Here is a 23,294-nt window from a genome sequence, read left to right on the forward strand (position 1 = left end):
GGTTCCCCTTGTTCTTGTAGCTGGAGATTCTTCTACTCAAAAGAGAATGCGCGTAGAGGCCATGCTGACGACTAATACAGTGTCGAACATGCTGACATCCTCATCTTACGATTACTACTGCCACTCCAATCTCGTCCGTTCCATCTTGCCATATGGCCTGACGGAATTCGATGTTCATGACGTACTCAACGTATTTCAGGTCACTGGTCTAGACTCCCAAGGCCGCTACTTCATGGAAGCTAGTCCTGCGACCAAGGATAGCTTTCTTACGTTCTTCGCCGAGTTGGACTTGCTATGTGCGCTGAGTACGTGTCCTGGTGGCGACCTGAGCCGTTGGGGCTGGACGCAGGCAGAAGAGGGAAATGAGAAGAAAGAGGGAGATGACGATGAGGGGATGAAAAGTACGTGTCGACCTATTAGGGTGGAGGTGTATGAAATCAAGGAAGAGGTCAAAGGCGAGGTGTTGAAGGAATGGAATAAGCCCGAGAAGAGCGGGTATAGGGGAATGCATGGGATGCGTATTCCTGAGGGCGAAGCCTAGTCGTCCCTGGAATTCTACAACTTGTTACTTCCGTGAATCTTGCCTCCATCAAGCACAATGGTGTCCCCGTTAACATGGCCACCAGCCCTACTGCTCAGATACACAACTGCAGCTGCGATGTCCTCTGGCTTTCCTACCCTTCCATTCGGGTTAGTCTTTCCCAATGCCTCTTCACCACCAGCCTTCTCCATCAGTACACCCGCCATCTTGCTCATGAAGAATCCGGGTGCGATCCCGTTGACGAGAATGTGTCTGGGTCCTAGTTCAACAGCAAGGTTGCGTGCAAGATGCAAAACTGCGGCTTTGGAAGCCGAGTATGACCAAGAGCCTGTCTCGCCGAGAGAGCCCACACCGATTCCTGCGACACTGCCTGTTACAATGACGCGCGAGGGGTCTTGTACGGTTGCAGATTTTGTGAGGAGGGGTGTAAGTCTATGCGCCTACATTAGCACTATCATCAAGGGATAAGACGAGACGTACTTCTGGATCGTGAAGAATACGCCCTTGACGTTCAAGTCCATAACCTTATCCCATCCGTTCTTCTCGTCCGCCTCTTCAAACTTGCTGCCCCAGGTCGCTCCTGCATTGGCAAAGAGAATGTCCACGTGATCAGTGTGTTTGCTGACTTCCTGCACAAGCCGGTCGATCTCGGAGACCTTGGAGCTATCCGCGGGAATGGAAATAGCCACTGCACCAGGCGACTTGTTAGGGAGCGCATTCAGGGCTGCGACGGCGGCATCGCAGGCTGAGGCTTTACGGGAGGTGATGAAGATTTTGGAGCAGCCAGCTTGCATCAGGCTGGTCTTGTGTTAGGCAGGTGCGGTGGGATGATGGGCGGAAGCAGATGGATCTATTTACCCTGATGCTGCATGGAGACCTAATCCTCGAGATCCGCCACTCACGACTGCGACTTTGCCTTTCAGGCTGAAGATGTTGGTAAAGTCGTGCAGCTGCACATCTTGTTCCGCGGATGCCATGATGATTGTGTCAATGAAGCGGTTTACTCAGCGATAATGGCAACAGTGCGTTATTATGCAAAAATGTTGATTAATCGTGGTTCACGAATACTCATGTAGCGACCTCGGTGCTGATGGTGCCCAGCCATCCGAAGTTGTATCAATGCATACGTGATGTACCGAGGCTGTAAGTGACGCTAGTCTGCTGCGTGGGGTAGCGTGTTATCCAGTGCACATGCTCTTCCTAAGGTTGTGACGAGAACTTTCGATGAGAGAGTCGGTCAGTCGATGTTAATAAGTCGGGGTGGGAATATACACGATACATTGCGACCAGGCGGATGCGTGATATCGAGTCGGAGAATAATTCGCTCTAAAGCTCAGAGCTTGCCTGTGTTCTCCATGCATAGTCCCGGAGACTACCAAGGTGCTTTTATCTGCGCCGCGCGCTGCGCTACAGGAAAAAGCATAATCTCGAGTGTTGGCTGGAGGTGCAGTTAAGGTTGTCGGATCTAGGTATGCGGCAATATCGAAGCATCGTACAAGGACATAATGGGGACGCTGGTGTGAGACATGGCTGGCCCTCGAGGCCACAACATCGAGACGCGACGTGAATCAACTGCTCAAGTGAGATGTCGACGATGGCTACGGCACGTGAGCGAAGATCCACTACCCACCTGGGCAGGTGGTGCTGCGCGCTCGAGTGCGCCTGCCTCGAGTATCGGAAGTAAACACCGGCTTCGTAGTCGGCGGGAGGCATGGAAGGCGCGAAGAACTTGGCGCATTCCGACGACACCACATGCACCCACCATGAAGAGCGTAGCGGATATTGCAGGAACATCAACGTGCATCCTTCAACGGTTTTGCTGTCGATACATACTGTTCTCGCCCTCCTCGCCGACCTGGAGAAACTGCCGCGAACACGACGACGCGTTATCACATCGCCACTCTACCCCAACACGACTCCGAATTTCGCAGATCTCCATCCGCCCGCCAGAGACAAGCTTCTCCCTTTCTCCAAGCGTCTAAGAGATTTTCTGCATGACATCCTGTTCGGGACTGACATGTGCTGATCGCCGTGGTTGGAAACCGCCAGGCGAAAGATCACCGGCGAAATTTTAGCCTGCCTCCAACGGCGTCTTATCGGAGGGCCGATCGCACGTCAAACTCGGGTTGCAGAACTCAACTTCGGGTCCGCCAAGACGCATTCGGTCCATTCTCGCAGATGAGCGGCTCACAGCACGCTACCCTATCTGTCATCCCAGTCCGTTTTCTCAAAACCCCATCGGCTGCCTTCCTTGGACGGAAGCTACCGACCCGCCAGGGGGCCGCGCAATCATAGATGATCAACGAGCGATCACAACTGTAGATCTTTTAACCTCTGTTTACTACTCAGAGTGTGTGCGGGACCTCGTCGACACACAACTATGCAGCCAGAGGGGACAGCATCGAATCGATACTTGGACTGACGTCGGGTGTCACATTTCATACCTTCCGCTCCACGCGACATGTGCAACGGCGCACAGGATATAAAAAGATCAAAACTCCGACTTGCAGAGACAAATCGTACCGTAGAAGCATTTTGCGGGCCTCTGGTATGCACGTCCAGATCGACATGCTCAACAGATGCTACAGACCACTGAGATTGGTGCTCGCTCTTGCGGATACCGCAATGTACCCTGCCGTGTATCAGAAACATAGCACCGTTCTTGAGACGCCCGTCAAAAGCCTCGTAAGGCACCTATCCGGGCTTGCTATCCGGCAGCTGTCAGTTTCAGGTGGCGAGGGGCCGCGGCGCGGTCTAGACGAGCGGTTCGGCAGTTGACAGTAAATTTCCACCCGCCTTGACCTGGTTTCTGGTCACCTCGGCTTCGCATTGCTCTTCACGTTGCATCTGACTGGCCGAGCCGCTGTCGACGCCAAGCACGAAATCAACAGAAGGACTGACTAGCGATGAATTGGCCTTGTCTGTGGGGCTTCCGCGACGGGCGCGGGCACGCGCTGCAACGTGGGGAACCACGTTTTTGCAAGCGGTGCCACGCCTGGGTGACGGGCGCCGCAAGGTCAGGGATGTTCTCCGGCGACGCGCGCAGAACAATTCTCGGAACACTGTCCTGAATGAGGTAGTGTTAACTCAACGCTTAGGTTCTTATCGAATAAGATGTTCGAAGAATCTTGTTCATAGTGACATCAGTGTGAGCATTACGTAGGTTCAAGGTGAACCAACAAATCGGAAGCCACACGGCAATTGATGTGGCTGTGGCTTACCGTGCACGGTGATTGCACCGCTCAACGTGCTGTGGCTGAGGAGGCCTGGCTACAGTCTCCGCGAATTCCACTAGGGCATGTCGGGACAGATCGCTAGTGAACCACCATGACGGTGTTCCCTATCTTCTTGGGGACCGAAAACTCATCCTTCGGCGCCTTTTTTGCCATCGTCTTTCGAAGTCCAGAGCGCTTCATCCGAGTAATCCTCGTGCTTGCAGATTCGAAATCCCGTGTGCTTTTGCCATGGCTGCAGGCGTTAGCGAAGTGCCTTTCTTCAATGCCGCATGCAGGTAGACCCCTGTATGAATCTCGCCGAAAAGGTATGCCTTGGACGTTTTGGGTGAAGCCATGTGGACCGTCTGGCATTTAGGCACGAACCGATCATCTTCTGGAACATGAGGCTTCATCAGAGCCGGACAAGCTGTCAGGTAAGACTAGCCATCCGGATCTACGTCCGAGCCTGCTAACGGAGCTACCAGCCCGTGTAGAATTTGAACTAGAACACTCGCTTCGTCTCATTCTAGTCGAAGCAGCACCAACTGTATGCCGTGTGCGGAGCCATTGGGCAGTACTCACGAGACACAAAAACATAGGTTTGCACGACTTCTATCGGCCCACTCGTGGACGGGAGCCAAACCACATATCTGGGCATTCGTGATACTATCAACCCGCAATAAACTTTGATCCTCCCGTATACCGGTACGTCGAATGCACAGGAGACCTCTGCTCCTTGGTGTCGTTGAACAAGCCTTGCTAAAGTCCCTTACTCTGCCAGGACACGGAGCTTTGTACAGGGTCCCCGAAGCTCCTTTCCATTTCAGCGCATCGCCAAGTCGACACGTGCTTTAAACGAAGCACTTTCGCCAATCCCCTGTGTCGCTCAGAGCATCCATCCGAGATCGAAAGGTGGCGACCTGACAGGGTCCTTCTACCGCCTTACCACAAGGTTGCTAGACGAACTTCACTACAACTGGGAATTGAGCTGATCATTGCAGCATTCTGACTAGCATACTAGCCCCATACGACATCCCCGAGATACCCAGTATTTCCTTCATCGGATCTTTGCCGAGATTTAACATCGTTCCCACGAACCTTGCCGTCTGCCGAAGCGTCTCTTGTCTCCTCACAGCCGTGAAAGTTCAATCATCACGCACCACCTCGCAGTTCACCCTAACCAGCCTAGCCACTGACCCTAACCTAAAGCTGTGGCATCTCGGCCACTCAGCCGAGCGGCTGGCTGACAGCACTTACTCAGGCGACACAGAAGACCGACTATCGCGCTCCAGCCTTCTGTATGCCCGAGTCACTCAATCTGCCCAACCTACCGCTCGCTTGCACGGTTTCTCCACTTGGAGCGAAGACCTGTCACTTATCTTGTTCATCCACAAGTTCCCATCTTCCGCATCTTGCATCACGCCAAGGCAGCATGAGGTTTTGACGACTGGCTTCCATTGGTCGAATACGTCTACCTGGTCCCACAAGCTACTAATATCGTTGGCCCGTTCTGAGTAGCGCTGTGTTCGGCTTCTACCGAGACCACTTACTCTTTCTCCATAGCGACATCATTTCGACTAGAAGTTCTTCCCTACCAAGCAAAATTCGATACCCACACCCGGCCTGCCTCGAGCGCTTGAGCTATCTCTCACAATGCGCAAAACCCCGCCAGGTTCCAGTGGGCAGTCACCACGGACCATGATACCACCACCAAGTCCGTTCACGATGACGCATCCGGCTGCTCGTACGACTACTCTGGCGGCGCCTACTGGCCCACAACTTGGCTCCCGTTCACCTGGGTATTCGTCGAACTCTTATAGCCATTCCACTTCACCAAGCACGGCATCTGGAAGCCTGCCGGACCACAACCACGATGGCGCGAGCCTCATGATATCCCCTACTCAGATATCGTCCGCGAATTTGAATGCGCAAAAACGCGCATACAGGCAGAGACGTAAAGATCCCTCGTGCGATGCTTGTCGAGAACGCAAAGTCAAGGTGAGTAAAGTGAATGGAGGGTTCATACGTTCATGAGAAGCAATTGGTTTGGCGCCATTCCGGCAATGCCACCAGAGGCCGACAAGCGAGATTGGGGATGGATGATCAGATACTGGCCACCTAGACGACCATCTTCCTTCTCAGTCGCGTCCAGCGAATGCATATCTAGTTGCGTACGAGCGTTGCTGAGATCGACATGCTCCCATGAGCAATGTCAGGGCATTGAACTGGACACCATGAGAGGATGTAACTGACCACTAGTACAGTGCGATGCAACGGAGACATCAGCCTGTTCGGAATGCTCGAGCCGTAACCACAGGTGTCAATTCACCAAAGAGACCAACCGGCGAATGTCATCGATCAAGTAAGTGTCATGACTTAGCCCACTTGGACTAACAGCTGCTTACGTTGTATAGACAGGTCCAGGATCTTCAGAGTCAGATTGCCGAGTTGACTCATGTCAACTCTCAGCTGCGCACCAAAGTCTCCGATAATGACCCTTTAGATTCCGAACGGACAGACACGAAGCGCAGGCTTTCCGAAGCTCAGATTGGCACCATACCGGGACCACGTCCGATCACAATGCCAGCCTTGAACAACTTCGACCACGTCCGCAGCAATATCCGAACACATGCCCAAGGCATATTTTCTACACCCCATCACGATCCAAAGGGTGCTGGATTGACAAACTGGCGGTCACCCGAGATACCAACACGCGCAGACTTTGCGTACCTCGCTCGCTCATACATGGAGACGACACATGAATCGTATCCTGCTGTTCACTGGCCCACGTTCCAGCGAGAAGTGGACGAAGTTTACACTTCGAAGACATTTGAGGGTTGCTCTCGTGAATGGGTTGGATTATTCTTTGCGGTATTGGCTTGTGGCGCTTTGCAAGCTGAACCGGGGCACACCAACTCTCCTGCCTCAGCGTCAAAGGGCCAGGCAATGTATGAGACTGCGACTGCTGTTCTCCAGTCCTGGCCGCATGATGTTTCGGTTACATATGCTCAAGCAGCACTTCTGTTGAGCATTTACGCTACTGAGTGCAACTTGGGCCCTGCGGGCTCTATGTGGCTCGCCTCTGCTGCGAGAATGGCTCAGGAGTTGCAAATATGCCCTGAAGTCGATGTCTGGCCTCTCGTCGACGGCGAGATCCGACGTAGGCTCTGGTGGTCCGTCTACGTTCGCGATAGGTATGGAAGCTATTTTTCACCTCTTCTCGCCAGCTGCAGCTGACTTTGAAACAGGATCATGTCGCTTCAGACAGGCAAGCCCATGATTATCAACGAAAGCGACTGCGAAATATCTCTGCCATCCGCCGTGGACGACCGCTACATTCAACCGAACAGTTCCTTCCGCTCGCTAGCGAAGCCGACTCACTATACTGGCTTCATGGCAAACATACACATCACACGCCTATATGCGCCACTGCGGCAAATCCTCAAATCGAGCGTCGTTCTCCCACAGAGCCTACAAAGCTTTGATGAAGAGCTTCGGCTTAAGTTGCTGCTCCTTCCCGAAGCCTACCAGCCTGACTCCAATACATTGTTCGACATGTCGGCACTTCCTACGATATTTTGCTTGTTGTCCGCTCGCTTTAGTGTGTACCGACGCAATCTGACTCCAGTAGCCGGTCTCGCGGAGCGAGTGAGTGCTCTAAAGCGGTGCTTTTCCGTTTCCCAGGACACAGCAACGTATGTGTCAAGGGCTTTGCACAACCCTCCAAAGCAAGATTCTGGAAAAACATGGGAAGAGCTAGTAGCTTCGATAGCGAGCAATACCGTGTGTTTGCACTTGTGGAGATGCATACTTGTGCTATGCTTCCGTGGCGAGTACAAGGCTGCACTCGTTTGCTTGCATCTCTCTAGGGCTATCGGTAACCGACGAAGAGTCAACACGGCGTGCGGAAAGCACGTGGCGTTCTTCCTCGACAAGATGTTCGACAGAGTGCGCACTGGGCGCGCAAGCAGTCATCAACTCGAGCAGGATGAGGAGATGATCGCATACGTCAGTGCAGATGCTCAAAGCAGCCTTGAGCATTCGTGGGTTTGGGCGGGTGACAACCTGATCTGTTCGAGCGCGAAGCAAGGCCCAACCCCCGTCGCTACAAGATCGCCGAGCGGCGATGAACCAATGCGGGATGCACTACCATTGCGCACGTCATCTGGTTCGCCGATGAACGCTACAACTGAACCGGATGAGTGGAGCAAAGTTGAGCAAATGGTCAAACAGTTGATGGATGAGCTCCTGCATCGATCCACGCAATCGCCTGCCTACTATCCTCCACCTCATAATCCCGTTAAGCGCGTGCAGTTGGCACCTGAAGCACCACCCCCACCAAAGATGGCGCCAAACCCAAGTCCTACCCCCTCAGGCACAAGTCGCATCAGTATCGCGAACATTATATGAAGTGAAAGGCTTCATGCAGACTATGTATAGATCATCACCGGCCTGTACAGATGTTTGTTGAGACGAACATTTCGACCAACCTCCACCTGGATTAGTCCTTTGGACTCGAATGTCTGCGTTGGGTACTACGAGTACCGCATGTAAAAGACTCGGAGCAACACATTCGCTAATTCCAAAGCGCGGTACATTCGTTGTGCACATTCACCCTTCCGGGTAGTCCTGCTGCCCGCACATTCAAACCGAAGCAAGTGCACCTCCTGGGCTAGTATCCCGTATTTGCTCGAGCATATCAAGCATTGCTCTCTTGGCCAGAATGGGGTCGTCGCTGTTACGTTTGCACGCGTGCGCTTGCATTTCTGCTCTCGTTCAGTGTGTACATGATTCGCTTCAGCAACCACGCATGATCAAGACGTTTGGATGTTTTGGCTAATTAATACCGATTGTCGCAATACTCCGCGTACAAAACGATACTCAAATATACTTCCATGCTCGCAGTCGTACACTGCTTGCCTCCATCATATATGTTGCCATACAGTCCCCAATGCCGTGACAGTGCTCAATTGACTCAGCACTAGTGGTAATCCTCACCTATTGGAAAGCTTGGGAATCTCACTTGTGCACACCTAGGTACGCGCCGCGGCTTACCCGTAGCCTTGTCTCCCAGCGGCACTTGAGACTCATCCAATCAGTACCTAGCGAGATATCCGGACGCTACCAGCGTTGAGGTTGGATGCGAACCTGCGAACCAACTCTGCTGACGCTGTGCCTTGCCGTGCGACGACCTTGCTGCACAGACGTAGTCTTCAGCTACGCATAAACCGCCATGGGCTAGCTGAAATCTATCACCAGCGTGCATCTTCTCAGCCCCCAAAGTTGTGGAATCTCACTGCGGAGCAAAAATCAAGAACACTCGCCCGGGCAGATCGTACCTGGCACTACCCCGCCGATAGTCCATCTCGAAAGGCGTTAGCTTGTCGCCGAAAGCGGATGGGCACGTGTAGGGCGGTGTGAGGAAACAGGGCCACTAGTCAGACAAGCTTCACGGGCCAAATGCTTAGCGAACGGCCTAGTACCCCGCTATGACATCGTGTCTCTCTCGAATGAGCACCTTGGGCGCGGCATCGTGCGTTTGTTTACTTGAATTATTCCCAGCTCAAACGCCTCATGTAGAGTGAATGGCTACGGAAATGCACTAGGTGGTCTGGATGATGAGTCGGCGTACGCGTCGTGTAGCGTGGGCCTGCAGCAGGTGGCCCCCAACGTATGTCGTATGCATGGTGGGGTACATGTAGCATGGTGAGCTGGAACGCGGGCGGCGTGTTGTTGCTGCATGATAGGCGCGACAGGAGTCAATGAGCGATATAAGCTGCTGATTCTGCGGCAGCTCCGTTTGTTCTTAGGCTGCCTTGTCTACTCCCTTGACGTAGCTTCCTGCTCCCTCGTCTTCCTCGATCTTTCCTCACACCTGTACCTCAACCATAGAAGGCAGGCACGATTGTCGCTTCCAGACCCCTCCGAAACACACCCTACGACCGCAAACATGGTGCACATCAACCGTGTAGCAACCCACAAGGAAGTCTCCGAGGAGCAGAGCCAGTTCGAGGCCATTGATGCTACCACAACCATCAATCTGACACCAGACGATGAAGACGACGACTACACTGCTACCGTCTACGGTTCCAAATATGCTGCTGAAGATCTGCCGAGACACGAGATGCCGGTAAGTCCAGCCATTTCTCGGTAGCGGTACTTGAGACTGACGCGATCTAGGACCGAGAAATGCCTCCTCATGTGTACGTATTGTGCCATATGCACTATTGGCCTCGAACGCACCAAAACATACGCCGCAACACAGCTGCGAAAGCATCGCTGACCAGATGCTAGTGCATACCGCATGATCAAGGACGATCTCACACTCGACGGCACCCCGACACTGAACTTGGCTTCTTTCGTTACGACATACATGGTAAACCCTCATGTTAATTTAGCGGATAGACGAAGACTGACACATGAACAGGAGGAAGAGGCCGAGAAGCTCATGGTGTATGTCGAACAAGCTCGCGTTTCGTAACCTCCCAATAACCCTCTACCTCAGCGACGCCTTCTCGAAGAACTTCATCGATTACGAAGAGTACCCCGTCAGCGCCGATATCCAGAACCGTTCGTGCATATACTACAAAATGGGCTGAGGAATGTTTGCTGAGTTGTGAACAGGATGCGTATCGATGATCGCCAGGCTGTTCAATGCGCCGGCAGATCCAGAGGCGAACACAATCGGTACTTCTACCATTGGGTCTTCAGAGGCCATCATGGTCAGTGAATATATTTGCATGGGATTGGAAGTTGTTGCTGACGCGGCATAGCTGGGTGTACTAGCCCAGAAGAAGCTTTGGCAAAATAAGCGCAAGGCCGAGGGCAAGCCCTACGACAAGCCAAACATGATCATGAACTCGGCTGTACAGGTCTGCTGGGAGGTATGTAGCCTATTGTCGAGCCGTTTCGGGCAAATAAGAGGGAGAAGCATACTGATTGTATGCAGAAAGCATGCCGATACTTTGATATCGAAGAGCGATACGTATACTGCACTACGGAGCGCTACGTGATGGACCCCAAGGAATGCATTGATCTCATCGATGAGAACACCATCGGAATTTGTACGTATTACAGCATCTATAAAAGGACAATGAGCTAATTCGATTAGGCGCAATTCTGGGAACGACCTACACTGGCGAGTACGAAGATATCAAAGCCATCAACGACCTTCTCGTCGAGAAGGATATTGATGTTGATATCCACGTCGACGCCGCATCCGGTGGGTTCGTCGCTCCGTTCGTCAACCCAGGTCTACTTTGGGATTTCCGCCTACCAAAGGTTACGACCATCAACGTCTCTGGTCACAAGTACGGACTTGTATACCCCGGTGTCGGCTGGGTCGTGTGGCGCGACCCCAAGTACCTTCCCCAAGAGCTTGTCTTCAACATCAACTACCTCGGTGCTGACCAGGCGTCTTTCACGCTGAACTTCTCACGCGGAGCTTCGCAAATCATCGGACAGTACTACCAGCTCATTCGTCTTGGCAAGCGCGGATACAGGAAGATCATGCTGAACCTGACGCGTACGGCCGACTATCTCGCCGCGAACCTCGAGGCGTTGGGCTTTATCATCATGAGTCAAAGGGGAGGCGCTGGACTTCCTCTCGTTGCTTGCCGCATTGATGAAGATCTTGGCAAGCAGTACGATGAGTTCGCCATGTAAGTGTGCACCCCTTTTTTCTGCAACTGCAACTAACGAGAGCAGTGCTCATCAACTCCGCGAGCGTGGATGGGTCGTCCCCGCATACACCATGGCCCCTCACTCCGAGAAGATGAAGATGCTGCGTGTGGTCGTGCGCGAAGACTTCACCAAGTCTCGTTGCGACGCACTGCTTGCTGACTTCAAGCTCGCGCTGCAGACGTTGGACAAGCTCGACGCGAAGAAGATCGAGGAGCACAGGCAGCATTCGTTTGATATGCGTCGTCGTTCGACCATTGTCAGCCCCATCTTTAAGAAGAAGGCGACAGACCACTTCGACGAGGACCACAGTCTACAGGCCAAGACTGGCAAAACACATGCCGTCTGCTAAGCGTGAGTAATGGGTACATGAGTTTCATATACATAGATACCACGAATGAACAAGTCGCTATTCACTAGTGCAAACAATCTGCATATGTGATGACGACCGGACAGCATTAACTTTACCCATCGTACGGGCAGCATCGATATGACGTTATAAAGTTCCGATCGCTAAGTAGGGCCTCTCACGGACCATGGCCAATCGACGAATGAATGCAAAAGATGCCTAACGACAGACGCGGGTCGGATCAAAGAGTACATATCGAATTGAAAAAGATACCGAGTAGGGTGCAGTAGAGGGGATGAACGTGGACGGGGCATGACGGACAGGAGTCGCGACGCGTCTCACTAGCCTAATCGAGCGTACGCGTCAAGACCCACAATGTTTGGCGAAGAGGAGTCTCTCAGCCATGCACACGATAGTTTTGGTTATGCCTCAGGCAACTCTTGCGAGTGTCTGGAACATTCATGTCGGCGAATACAGTATCAATACGAAGGATCATTGCTTCAGCTTGCACTTTGCATCATGAACGGGATAAACTTGACAAACTGTGTACCTTGGTACCTTTGCGATTAAACCACTCGATCTAGTGGCTGTTTCTCTTTCAACCATATCCAATGCCAGACAGTTCCCATCAGTCATTACCTCCACAATCCAGTCTAAGCCTTGGTTTCGGCGTTCTCAACCCTAACGGGGCTGTGCTCGAGACCTTTCTCGTTGTCAACCTCGCCACGCTCAGCACGGCGAGTGTTGCTGTATTCGACCTTAGTCTTCCAAGCAGGAACTCCAGTCATGAACATCTCCTCAACATCCTCGAGCGTCTTTCCAGCCGTCTCGGGGAACAGGAAGAACGTGTGGATAGCCATGGCGAGGCAGAAGACACCGAAGATGATGTAGACGCGCCATTGGATGTTGACGAAAGCGGGTGGGACGAAGTAGGAGAGGGCGAAGTTGAAGATCCTAGAGTGAAGTTAGTAATGGTTCATTTTGAGCACGATAAGCAGGTGTGTACATACCAGTTAGATGAGGTAGCGACCGCAACAGCCTTTCCACGAATGCGGAGAGGGAAGATCTCAGGGGGGTAGACCCAAGACGCGGGACCCCAGGTTGGCGCGTAAGAAGCGACAAAGAGGTACGTGCAAGCAATGACAGCCTTTGCAGGCGCGCCAGTGATCTCCCAAGACTCCGCGGCAATGCCACCGACACCGCCTTCAGGAGCGGGATTGCCGTAGGTTGCCATGAGTCCGGCGTTGGCAAACATCCAGGTCATCATAAGAACTGCGCCGATGACGAACATAGGACGGCGACCCCAGCGGTCCATGAAGAGAAGAGCAGGAACTGTCATCAAGACGTTGATAACGTACTGAATGGAACTGGCGACAAGGTTGATGTTGCCGGTGAGACCTGCCATACCGAAGACGTATGTGATGTAGTACTGCAGAGGTAGAGGTACGAAGTCAGTATATGTCTCACATGCGTTTCGTACGGAGAGGACTTACCATCATGACGTTCATACCAGTCAGCTGAGACCAGACCTGGGTGAAGATACCGATGTGAACGCGGTTGATCATGTTGGGCTTGAAGAGCTCCATGAATGACACATCAGCGTTCTGGCGCTCAAACTCGATCATCTGACGAATCTCGTCAAGCTCAAGCTTCACAAAGGGACTGTTGGGGTCACCCTTGCCGTGAACCAGGGTAAGAACGGCCTGTGTCTCCTCCCATCTGTCGTGACGGGCGAGCCAACGAGGGGATTCCGGCAGGAACAGAAGGCCAATACCAAGGATGACAGCAGGAATCATTTGCAGACCCCATGGAACGCGGAAGGCCTTGGTGCCTTCCATGAAACTGCAGCCGTAGGAGATGTAGTACATGATAAGAATTCCCCCTGAGAAGCGCTCATTAGCGTTTGTCGCACATGCAGTCTGTAGAGTGAGTACTTACAAGTGATCGCCCATTGCTGGGATCCTACAACACGACCGCGGCGGGAGGGAGGAGCAAGTTCAGAGACGTAGACAGGGACTTGAGCGGAGCAGATACCGACAGAGAGACCGTTGATAAAGCGACCGACGATGAGCATGCCAATGTTTTGAGCGGCGCAGGAGATGATGGAACCAATGATCCAGATGGCACAACCGATTTGAATAGCCCTGCGACGACCGAGCTTATCCGTAAGGTAACCAGAGATGAGAGCACCGACGAAAGAGCCACCAGGCATACTACATCAAATCAGTTGCTGAAAATGCAAGGCATGGTGTTAGAGTCCACTTACGCGGCAGTGATACCTCCTTGCACATCAGCGGTAGGACCAGAGCAATCGTCCTCAGGGCCTGTGAAGGGAGGACCCTTAGGTCCCTGGTTGAAGTAGCAGAGGTATTGCTGCGTTGGCAAACTATGAATGTTAGCATCAGTCTCATACAGCCATGGCGAATACGTACATAGCGCTCATGGAACTGATATCGAAACCAAACAATCCACCGCCAATGACCGCAATGGCGGTGATGCCGTAGATGTTGCCGATCTGGTAACCCATGGTGGTGTCTTGCCTTGCCGATCACCCTTCAGATGGATATATAGAAGAAACCCGGAGGTTGACAGGCGCGGTTACAGGAGAAGAAGCCTGGCGTTCGGGGTGCGAAAAGGGTTTATATGCCACGATTCCGTCGGCTTGATACCTTATGCGCAGGTTGGGTCAGGGGAGCCAGGAACAACGTGGGAGCCCCGCAGCGGACCTTTCACGGTTCCAGGTAACGGTCATCCCTTCGTCGGTCGGAAAACACTCTGATGTGCTTCCTGGCTTGGTATAGTCTCCGAAGAACGACGCGTTGATTGGTGGGAGCATGATGTGGAGCCTTGCAGCGGAGTGAAGAAATGACAAGCCTGACACGATCCCTCGGCTTAGTGCTTGTGTTTTGAGTCGCAATCTTGGGACAATTGATGCCGAGACAACGGGAGCGGGTTGGCAACAAGGCGGATGAAGCTTTCTGCTTTCCATGGCGCCACGGAACTCGGGTCTGCGATCATCGACTCGTTCACCTTTCCTGGTTTGGCCGTACCACAATGGATGCTGGTGGTTGCATCCATCTCATCGACCCGGAGATGCGAGCCCTCCGCACTCCGCACAACGTCTCTCTCCATTTTTCCTCCAGACTCCAGACACCCACAATTTCGCACCCCAAGGGCACCCCAGGGCCCATGGAGCAGAAATTTTCGTCCTTGGTGGGCCTTTGCGATGTGCAATTCGCGCTCAAAGCACAGTATGGAGTTTCCACAGTTGACGTCACGCACTGCAACCAAGAACGGCATGCAGCCAGTCATCGCGCGAGACGCTGACGTCGGCCCGCTTTTCCTCGTGCAACCGTGCCGCCGCTAGCGTGGTCGTATCATGCGCCTCCCGTTGAGTGGAAAGCTTAAGCTTGCAGCCGAGTGCCGAGCAAGCCTGTAGCTGTCAAGCTTCAATAAGTCCTCTGAGAGGGCATGGCATTTTGGGCCGTGGTAAGGCGTTCAGCTGACCCCTCTCTTGAGATCGATTGGCATGGCGGTCGACGCGCCGGCGCATTCCATTCACCACATCTATACGAGGTGAGGCTCTAGGTGGGCCGTGACCATCGCTACGGGGCGATGAGACCGATCACTGTGCGGTCGTGTCTTTCGCTGCATGTGCCGATGACATAGCGTAGAACGTTGCACCGAAAATGATGCGGTGCGGGCCCGCTGATGATTAAACACGTCCCAGCGGCGAAAGCGCTTCATCGCGTGGAAAAGTGGAGTCGCCGCGCACAAGGAGGGGAGGGTGGATGGGGAAAGGAGATGTTGGAGCGCGGAGAGGAAACTGGGTCGATGCTTACCAGTAGTTTCGTTACTTCCCCAGCTGGCATGCTTGTAACGCGACTTCCTCATATATCTCTGTGCACCATGGCACCGCCCTCAAGCCTTTAGTATTACATCACTTAGCACCCTCGACATGCAGTGCGGCACAAGTAAAGCGGATGTACTTCCCGATATAGCTCTCACAAGCTTGTCAGGTAGCCAGCAGCCACCCGCATCGTCCCCACACGCACTTCAGTCTTCGGGACTTGGAAGCGCCGTGAATCCGCCGTGCTGGTCGCTGGGTTCCGCTGTTCTTGATGTGACCGTCCGAGAGTATCGGGAAGTATAGGGATCAAGGACATTTTACCCAAATCAAGGCGAGACGACGATTCAGACACACCGTATGGTGAAGATACAACTATCTACAGGATGACTGTATTGCACGATACGAGCATCTTTCCAAAGGTTTATGTACTGCTTCCTAAACGGGATACAATGAGAGACAACAAGACATTATACATGGCCAGTGTCAGACCGGGCTTAGCCCCAAACAAGCTTCTTCAAAGAATACTCAAACTGTTCCAGGTAGCCGGTACTCTTCTTCGCGTCCACAAGGCTGATTATATCCTTTTCTTCTACCTTTAGTGTCCTGTCTTCATCCCTGCCGCCCTTCTTCATCTCATTGGCGATCCTCACAATCTCATCGCATACCGATTTGACGACCTCGCCTTCATTGTCAGGGTTATCGCCAGGGGACGACGGAACGCTGCTTCTCGGTGGAAGCGCTTTGAACGCTAGGAAGCGGCCCGCAGTATCCTGCTTCTGGTCTTTCTTGGCGTCGTCTTTGCGCTGCTCATCGCTGGCGGCTCCGGAATCTAGAGCCCTTGTATTGCGCCGTACTAGCTCGCCCTTGGTATCGGCTCGATATCGTATGATGAGACCAACGTTCTTGTCTGTGTCGGTGTGTCGTTGCGCTAGTGTGGACGTAACGTACACGCCTCGCATGAGGCCTTGCACGTTCTCCAGCGGGATGCGCTCGAACTCGCGTACTTTCTCTGTTCCCCAGTCGAGACGGCAGAAGTACAAGGCCTTTTCTGTTAGTAGAAGGACTGCTTCCTCAAACGTAGCAGTCTTGACCTGGTTAACAGCAGTGGGTACGCTCAACGTCCATCCATGTACCAGGTCTTCGTCGCGATCCTCAATCACGATGCCAGCAGAACGTTCGATGGCCTGCTGCCGCACTTTGCGCACGTCGATAAAGTAATCTGAGCTCTTCATATCGGCTTCGAATTCCGCGAAGATGGTATCGGTAGCGCGACCGAGAAGGTAGTCAATGACTGCTTGAGCAAAGTAGTCGTTCACGATGTTGTTGTAATATCTCGTGAGTGTCAGTCCAAAATCGGTAAGCGCACCAGTTATCTGTCGTTTCCGGGTCCGCGTAAAGTCGCCCTTTAGCGCAGCAGTGCCAGCATACTGCCGAGATATGGCATCCCCATTGTCAGCCCAGAGGGTGTTGAACCACGATGTACTGGGGTCATTCTGGAGATCGATGCTGTAGCTGCCCATTGACAGTTGTGCTTCAAGAGCGGTCCTGGCGCACGCAGATTGAACAACGTTGGTGCGGTCCAGACAGTCCATGCAGTTTGTACGCAAGACTCCTGACTGCTTCTGCTGTACTTGATCTCCAGAGATCTCCACCCATCCAGAAGATTTCATGAAGGGCTCGATTGAATCCATCAGCTTCGAGACGTTCTCAAAGCGCATACCGCGGCACACGTTGTGGAAGTCGAACCATTCGAAGCCCAGCTGCTTGCCTTTCCCGTCCATCCCGCTATTCTCATTGAGCGACTTCGCATGCTGTTCGTAAAGCTCGCCGATCTTCGCCTCAGTACCGTGTTTGTCGATGAGCGAATCACAGTATATTTCGCCATAGCGTGAAGACAGATCGGCGAAATGCTTCTTGAAAGCGCGAGCATTAGTCTCAAACGATCCCCAAGTAGACACTTGTGGTTTGAGGCTGTAGGGCGATTGAGAGAAGAACAGGGGAATTGAGCCTCGAATTTGTGTGAAAGAGAAAATCTTGTCTTGCATCGTGCTAAAAGCCGGGTTGGAGAGGATCTGTTCCGTCTCGACGCTATTCGCAGTACAGCCCTCGTCATCTGTACCCCGTCGCAGGTAACGAAGCCCAGCTCGCTTGATAGAACGTCGCGAGATGAGTGTCAACAGGAAGTCTTTGCCGTCCACAAGAGAGGCATCGGGGTCAGATGCTTCGCCAATGGCTTCCGTATTGGACTGTGAGTCTTCTTTCTGCTTTTCATGCCAGGACTGGAGCTGGATGTCATCTGGAGTGGCACTCGGGTCGACCACAAGACTGTTCGACTGGCCATCAGCTGTCTTGATCGTGAAAGGTCGTTGACCAACGAAGCCTTGCATTACGGGGAGCACAAAAGCATGCTGGCCCGCGTCCATGAAAGGTGCGATGATGTGCTGATTCCAGAAGAACTAGATACTGGTGAGCAATCGTCCGTTACATGGACAAGGTGTAAACTGACCAAAGGATCGAATTGTTTACACAGGGCGACACTAGAACTTGCTTGCTGCTGGCCAATACCGTGTGAGATGTCATAGTCGTATGAGAAGAAGAAGTTGCCTGATGAAAAGTACATTTTGGTGGTCTGCAGAATCTTTGGTAAGAGCGCTACAGTGGCTGCGTCCTTCTCGCCGCTCAGGGCCTTGGGTATGGCTTCTGGGCTGACTGGTCCCGCAATATCCTTGTCATCGGTAGGGATGGCATCCGGCTTAGACTCGCTCTTGGGCTGTTCTTCTTCCTTGGGCACCCCCGAGTCAACGTTCTGCGGCACGTTCTTTGCCGCCAGGTTCTCTTCTGAGCTCAGCCCCTGCAAACGCCTGTTGTCGGCACTCCAGCCCTTGCGCGAGAACCACTTGTCAGCGAATCTGCCATATACACCTTTCCTTTGTATAACGTCTTCGGCCACACTCGTCTTGCGCTGCGCACTGCCTTTTTGTCCGGTGACCGAATCCTTGACCTCGCTTGGTGTGGACGATGAGTCCTCTACAAGCGAGTCCGTCATACTGGGCGCACCATCCTCACTATCGCTATCGCTGTCTTCGTCTTCCAGGCCGGGTGCCCGGTTGCGGCGCTTCAGATGGTCACGCGTGGCTGCGATGGCCTTGTCGGCGTCGGCTTGCGAGGAGAGGGGGATGAGGGCGACATCGGTGATCTTGTAGATGGGCTTGCCGCGTATGAGCGCCACCTGTTCGCGGTCGGATATGGATATCAGGAAGTACGAAGTAGCCACTTTGAGGAGTCCTTAGAGTAGCGTCAGCCTGTGTCGCAATGCGCTAATGACTGCGCGCGTACCGACAATGCCATGCGCTTCCACAGACACGGGCGCCGTATCTTCTTCGCGCCTGTCTTTCAACAGGGGTGCGACATTTCCCTTGTAGTCGACCTTGATGGCCTGCTGTGTCGCGGGCGGATGGTTGCGGGGCGGGGACGGCTGGAGGATGAGACCGTCGACGGCGGCGAAGATAAGCAGCTTGCGAACAAGGGAGGGCATCTTGTCGGCGGCGCTATGCGCGTTCAGGGCTGAGTAACTCGACGAAGTGCGACATCAGGTCGCTTCTAGGCGCGTTGAGACGCCTGATGGGTTGAGCCGCCATGACGTCGTGTCGCGCCGCGCTAATCTCAAGATTTCTTACCCCACGCGTCCTCCTGTCAACCATCGTGACATGCTCAACTATCCCCCTTTTTGTCTTGCGTCCTAACTAACATGTAATACACGGCTTTCAAGGGTTCTCGGGGTACTTCTGGCACAGGCTTCGTTTCTCGCTCAGGGAAAGCGGTGCAGGTCAGAATTGGATGCCAAGAGTGAACTGGTGAAGACATACTGGGATGCATAGCATTGATGCAATCAGCACTTGGACATTGCGTACAACCTATGAGGAGACCGATGATGTGGTATACTCTGACAGTTCCTGCCTGTTCTTTGTGAGTCATGCTATTCAGCGTCACACCTTCTCGTCCACCATGCATGGGATCTGGCTCGGTGTTCTAAACGGAAAGCGCCTCTCGGATTTATGCGTTAACTACAGCCTGCGATGTAGTCATCCATAAACTCAGTCCTCAGATCTGACCATGCAGCGATTTACTATTCGTGTGTTCGTATATACGATGGACATGAGTAAGTCTTCATACATAGCACGTCTTTGTGGGGCGTTCGCATTACTTCATCAGGCCGTGCGAATCGGAGTTAGACAACTAACTCCGGATCGGGCCGCAGCTCCTTCTCGATCTACGGAGTTTCTGGTGTTACAAGTCCTTGTTTGTTCTTTGGCAAAGTCCAGACCGTACTTTATTCGTCGGGGATTACGGCTGGTGGACACATGGAAGACCCGTTTATGTTGTGCCGAATCGCTGGCAAGACATATATTCGCCCGCCTTCCACTCTAGCTTGAGTATCACCAAAATCCATCTCCTCTACTTCAATCAGAAATCTGCAAATCATCCGTTTACCGAAATCTAGTCAACTCGAAGCGAATATGCCATCGAACTCAGACAAGGAGGTTGTGCTCGTAACAGGTACCAGCCCTCCAGACCTTTACCAAGCTCGTCATACTGATAGCCTCTGTAGGAGCAACCAACGGTATCGGTCTGGACACCGTCATTTACATCGCCTCTGCATCTACGAAGTACCATGTCATAATCGGCGCACGCAACATGTCGAAAGGCGAAACAGTCTTGAAAGATGTGCAAGCCAAGGCAGGCATCCAAGGCACACTCTCCTTAGTGCAACTCGACGCCAATGACGACGCTTCTATCAAAGCTGCGGCCAAGAAGATCGAGGAGGACTTCAGCAAGCTCGATGTGCTTATTAACAACGCTGGCATATGTCCCGAAAGAGACGGCACGTGGCCGGACCGGGAGCTAATGCGCACTACGTTCGAAACCAACGTCTTTGGCCCTACCATCCTCACAGAAGCTCTCATTCCCGCAATGAAGCGCTCATCCAATCCGCGCATCATCAACGTGTCCTCTACTATGGGTAGCATCACTCTGATCTCCGATCACAGCTCTCCTTACTCCCAAATCAAATACCCCGGATATCGCATGACTAAAGCTGCACTCAACATGTTAACGGCATACCAGTACACCCAGCTCAAGCCGGATGGCTTCAAGGTTTGGACGTACTGCCCAGGCTATGTGGTGACGGACTTAGGGGACGACAGGGAGCAAAGGAAGGAACAAAACGTTGAGAGTTCAGAGACGAGTGCGCTAGGACTGTTGCAGATTGTACAAGGCGAGAGGGATGCCGATGTAGGAGGGTTTGTCGGCAGATATGGACAGAAGTATGGTTGGTAGTGACTGGTAGCCTTCCATGCGGTAGTAATTCACAGCACAAATACTACCTTGATGATTTCCCAGGAAAATGGTTTTCGTCGCATTTTAGCACGCTATGAGATCTTCCGGGGGCCTTCAATGTTGTTGATGGTTAAGGTGGTCCTTCCGGTACAGGCGGCTTACCCCACTTTTCCCCTGGCAGCTCCTGTCACCGCGTCATTGCTTCGTGCAACGAACTACTGCAACGCGTCTTTATTCCATCAGAAGCGCGCACGAACGCGAAGTGACGCACGTGCAGATTTACGGTCCTACAGAATCTGTACCTGATACATTGAGAAATTTCCGAGCCGTTACACTGAACCCACGTGGTGCGATGAACCAATCGCGGGACCCGATGAGCGCACGCGACGAGCTAACACCAACGCGACGCATGACGGGAACGACTTCAACATCTGAGCTTTAGTGCATGCCGTTGCGCGCTGAACAGCATGGGTGCGATGGCGTATAAAGGTCGGGCCTTGTTGCTCGCGGTCTTTTTGTTTGCTTTGTGCGTCTTCACCTTGACCGCAGACTTCAATTCAGAAGGAAAGAGCAACATGTTGGGATCATTGGTAAGGATAACTCCTGGCATGCGAGAACGAACGGATGCTAATGGTATCAGGCTTCTGCGAGCGTAATGCTCTTGGCTCGTATGTTGTCTTCTTGCGCGGAGGTGCCCAAGCTGACAATACATAGAAAGCGCACTGGCATCCAAGTCTGACATCCGTTTCAACCATATACAAGTCGTCGGAACGCACAACTCCTACCATCGTGAAGTCTCACTCGCCGAGCGGCCAGTCTTTGAGAAATACGTACCGTCTCCAGAAGACTACTACTACTCGCACGCAGAGCTTGACAATCAATTGGAGTACCAGTCCGTGCGCTCTTTCGAGCTCGACTTACATTCGGATGAAAAGGGCGGCCTGTACTATCCCCCTGTCATATGGACACTGTCAAACTTGACAAACGTCACCACTCCTTACAATGGTGACATTCTGAAGAAGCCAGGTATCAAGGTGTTCCACGTCACGGACTTCGACCCCGATTCTGTCTGCCACACCTTCATCGACTGTCTCAAGCAGCTGAAGAGCTGGTCAGACGCAAATCCGAGACACGTCCCTATCACTATTGATCTCGAGCTCAAGACCGATGCGCCGGCATGTTCGTTAGGCGGTGTCTGTCCTGGCGAAGCGACGAACTGGACGCTCCCTCGCCTCTTGAACGTCGATGCGGAGATCCTCTCCGTATTCCCTAAGAAGCAACTCATTCGCCCCGATGACGTACGCAAGAGTGGTCTTACCCTCGAGCAATCTATCCTGCAACAAGGCTGGCCGAAGCTGAAGGATGTTCGCGGCCGCCTTCTGTTTTTCTTCGATAACGACCCAAAACCCAGTGACCCCAACTCGCCTCGCGAGCTCTACAAAACCGGCGCTCCCTCGCTACAGAACCGCACTGTCTTCACCAATGCGCTCGAAGGCTCTTCCGATGCTGCGTTTATTAAATACAATGAGCCGCGCGGCAATGGCACAGCAGAGATCCAGCGGCTTGTCAAGAAGGGCTACTTGATCCGAACACGTGCTGATATACCCATCGATACCATCTTGAACCGCACTACAGAGATGAGGGATTTGGCTTTTCAGAGTGGTGCCCAGATTGTTAGCACTGATTTTCCAGCTTGGGGCATGAGCAGTCGATGGGGCTGGGATTATGTCGCCAGGCTTCCCGGAGGATTGGCTGCGAGATGCAATCCTCTTATCGCACCGGAGGGCTGCAAGGACAAAGATCTGGAGTAGAAGATGAGAGAATAGAAATGACTCATATCACGCCGCGATCAACATCACAATCTCACCACCACCTGTGACGCAACTTGAAGTGAAGGAACATCGGTCTCTTCTAGCATACATCTCAGCACAATGAAGGATGCGTGATGTCGCTTGCGCCCGAGCTTAGCGACAAGCGAAGGCGGTGCATAGCAGGTGAAGATGAGCGTATACTTGTCTCGGTGAATTCACGACTAGGCAGGGTGGCGAGTTCGAGCAAACACGTGGCCCGTGCGCTCTCTAGCCCGCCCGCTCCTGCCCGTAGTCTTAAGTAGTCTGCCTTCTCTCTCCTCTGCCCTTACTCTCCACCATCTACTGACTCCGATCCTCAACCCGCACCTTTCGCAGAATGTACACGAAGCCCTTTATTGCTCCGCGCTCGCGCGCATCATATCAAATTGAACTATACCTACTCTCCTTTTTTCAACATGCGCAACACTTCTGCTTCAGCATCTCGACTGCACAGTAGCAATGTCTGTGGTAT

The 23,294-nt window shown here is 52.9% G+C and overlaps 7 protein-coding genes across 7 annotated transcripts; 4 read left to right on the forward strand and 3 right to left on the reverse strand.

Annotated features, from left to right (window-relative positions):
* Nucleotides 1-199: 199 nt before the first annotated feature.
* Nucleotides 200-541, forward strand: J4E93_000133 (uncharacterized protein; the record flags this gene model as incomplete). The annotated part of the gene is made up of 1 exon (XM_049338096.1): nt 200-541. A coding segment is annotated over one exon (342 nt), but the record flags the coding sequence as incomplete, so codon positions are not given.
* A 14-nt stretch (nt 542-555) lies between these two features.
* J4E93_000134 (uncharacterized protein) lies at nt 556-1,518 on the reverse strand (the record flags this gene model as incomplete). Its single annotated transcript, XM_049338097.1, has 3 exons — nt 556-973; nt 1,022-1,339; nt 1,400-1,518. 3 exons carry the CDS (start codon nt 1,516-1,518, stop codon nt 556-558), a joined length of 855 nt encoding a protein of 284 aa, XP_049203982.1.
* A 4,586-nt stretch (nt 1,519-6,104) lies between these two features.
* Nucleotides 6,105-8,166, forward strand: J4E93_000135 (uncharacterized protein; the record flags this gene model as incomplete). Its single annotated transcript, XM_049338098.1, has 3 exons — nt 6,105-6,118; nt 6,171-6,950; nt 7,005-8,166. 3 exons carry the CDS (start codon nt 6,105-6,107, stop codon nt 8,164-8,166), a joined length of 1,956 nt encoding a protein of 651 aa, XP_049203983.1.
* A 1,540-nt stretch (nt 8,167-9,706) lies between these two features.
* J4E93_000136 (uncharacterized protein) lies at nt 9,707-11,788 on the forward strand (the record flags this gene model as incomplete). Its single annotated transcript, XM_049338099.1, has 10 exons — nt 9,707-9,886; nt 9,937-9,959; nt 10,051-10,132; nt 10,184-10,209; nt 10,262-10,326; nt 10,381-10,478; nt 10,530-10,640; nt 10,706-10,820; nt 10,868-11,417; nt 11,464-11,788. The coding sequence occupies 10 exons, from the start codon at nt 9,707-9,709 to the stop codon at nt 11,786-11,788; spliced, it is 1,575 nt and encodes a 524-aa protein (XP_049203984.1).
* A 650-nt stretch (nt 11,789-12,438) lies between these two features.
* On the reverse strand, nt 12,439-14,312 carry J4E93_000137 (uncharacterized protein; the record flags this gene model as incomplete). Its single annotated transcript, XM_049338100.1, has 6 exons — nt 12,439-12,739; nt 12,796-13,214; nt 13,279-13,667; nt 13,724-13,998; nt 14,052-14,171; nt 14,218-14,312. The coding sequence occupies 6 exons, from the start codon at nt 14,310-14,312 to the stop codon at nt 12,439-12,441; spliced, it is 1,599 nt and encodes a 532-aa protein (XP_049203985.1).
* A 1,817-nt stretch (nt 14,313-16,129) lies between these two features.
* On the reverse strand, nt 16,130-19,170 carry J4E93_000138 (uncharacterized protein; the record flags this gene model as incomplete). The annotated part of the gene is made up of 3 exons (XM_049338101.1): nt 16,130-18,091; nt 18,142-18,920; nt 18,972-19,170. The coding sequence occupies 3 exons, from the start codon at nt 19,168-19,170 to the stop codon at nt 16,130-16,132; spliced, it is 2,940 nt and encodes a 979-aa protein (XP_049203986.1).
* Nucleotides 19,171-20,152: 982 nt separating this feature from the next.
* J4E93_000139 (uncharacterized protein) lies at nt 20,153-22,783 on the forward strand (the record flags this gene model as incomplete). The annotated part of the gene is made up of 3 exons (XM_049338102.1): nt 20,153-20,192; nt 20,245-20,964; nt 21,687-22,783. The coding sequence occupies 3 exons, from the start codon at nt 20,153-20,155 to the stop codon at nt 22,781-22,783; spliced, it is 1,857 nt and encodes a 618-aa protein (XP_049203987.1).
* Nucleotides 22,784-23,294: the final 511 nt, after the last annotated feature.

Source organism: Alternaria ventricosa (assembly GCF_023758065.1).
Source record: "Alternaria ventricosa strain BMP 2768 chromosome Unknown scaffold_1, whole genome shotgun sequence".
In the NCBI taxonomy this organism is placed as follows: Eukaryota; Fungi; Ascomycota; class Dothideomycetes; order Pleosporales; family Pleosporaceae; genus Alternaria; species Alternaria ventricosa.